Below are 1,697 nucleotides of genomic sequence, written 5' to 3' on the forward strand. Positions count from 1 at the left end.
GCTAACGCTACGTGAGAACGCTAACACTATGTCAATGGTCTGTACCCATGAAAAGGGTGGAACCACGGGATGTTTCCAATGGGGAAAAAGACAATGACAGATGGTATGTGTTGTATTTGACGGTGTGCCTGGGTGTGAGGACTCAGGTATCTGGGTCTACGTGGGCACTAATGGTCTCTAGAGTGTGCTGGGAAGGAGAGAAGATGGGAGACAGGCCAGGTTTGGGTCCACAAGTCCTGTGGAGGGCCAGCTGGTGACAGGGACAGAAGCAGGGAGAGGAGAAAGGAGGGAACGCTCAGGTACCCACGCTACTTCTCACAGTGACACAATAGTGCAAGACAAGGGTAAGGACCTGTGTACCAACGCCCAGCCCTGGACGAGACACTAAACCTGTGATGACCACAAACGTGCTGACAGTAAATCACCTGGATGGAACATTCCTGACAGAAAGTCATTGTCTTCAGTTGTTACTGCCTTCACCAGAACTGAAATCCTAGGGAGCCCAGCAATAGGCCAGCAATGCGTGAGGGACCCTCAAAGGCATGCTGGAGGCCCCGAGAAGGTGAGCTGAGGAGGATGCAGTGGGGCCAGCACCTTACCCACAGACACCAGGTTTCCGAAGGTCTCCAGCATCACATTGCGGTACTCTGTCCTCTGCGTCGGGCCGAGCAGGCTCCACTCCTCCCGGCTGAAGCCCACCGCCACGTCCTGGAAGGTCACTGCCTCCTGCAACAGCACCCATGGACCCCATCAGCACACACCCTGTGCCTTGGCCGGAGCACTGAAGAGTTGTCTGGGGAAATGCCAGCAGCGTTTATTGCGGCACTGAGGAGAGAGGCCAATTCAGGACCTGAGACAGATCATCCCTCTGATAAAACCAGAGTGTTGGTCCTGGTCCCAGGCACCATGCAGACAGGAGTGCTTGTCTCCCCACTTACATGTGAGGCTGCCCCCAACCCCCGGGCACCATGCAGAGACAAGAGTGCTCTGCTACTTCCTGGGTGGAACACAGAGGTAGGTGGTCGGACTCTTCTAGGCCTTGGTGACCACCCCTTCTGAAAGACAGTGCCCCTGGGAGGGCCTTCCCCATGTGCCTGTTTACTGATGAAAGAAACGCTAATATTGGAAAAGCGACACTGTAGGACAGGGTTTCCAAAGCTGTCATCTGTACAGAAGCCCATCTCTCTCCTGGGCAGTGGCTACTGACCTTAGTAGTCAGACACTTACCCCTGTACCAGCAGCGCTCCGTATCTGAATGTGAAGCACACAAAAACATCCATGGTTACTACAGTATGGGGCACAGAGCCCAAGTCTATATGTGCAGGGCAGGGGCTTCCTGGGGCTCACGTTCCATGCACCCAGCTCCAGGGACTGAGACCCTCCCGCCATCCCTTCTCCAGCCTCTCAGAGCTGCTCTGCTTTCTCCACCTGGACGCAGGGGCTGCTGAGGGAACCCAGAAGCCAGACCTACTCCATACCCATGGATGCTGCAGCTCCCAGCCTGCTCAACCTTCCAGGCACCCAAAAGCCCCACCAAGTCTCACTTCGTGCCCCACCAGGATGCTGGGACCTGGTACCACTCTGTGTCCCTCTACATTCCTCCCTCCTGGTAACATCCCAACACTGTGATCCCTATTCTCCCTCTGCATTCCTGCTCCCTGGTAACATCCCAACACTGTGATCCCTACTCTCCCTCT

At 55.6% G+C, this 1,697-nt stretch overlaps 1 protein-coding gene across 1 annotated transcript in view; it reads right to left on the minus strand.

Annotated features, from left to right (window-relative positions):
- ZNF274 (zinc finger protein 274) overlaps nt 1-1,697 on the minus strand; it is a 32,270-nt gene that overhangs the window by 2,826 nt on the left and 27,747 nt on the right. The window contains exon 6 of the mRNA XM_006877341.1: nt 600-741. Within this exon, the coding sequence (XP_006877403.1) occupies nt 600-741 (142 nt within the window). The remainder of the gene's footprint in view (nt 1-599; nt 742-1,697) is intronic.

Source organism: Chrysochloris asiatica, unplaced genomic scaffold (genome assembly GCF_000296735.1).
Source record: "Chrysochloris asiatica unplaced genomic scaffold, ChrAsi1.0 scaffold00485, whole genome shotgun sequence".
NCBI lineage: Eukaryota > Metazoa > Chordata > Mammalia > Afrosoricida > Chrysochloridae > Chrysochloris > Chrysochloris asiatica.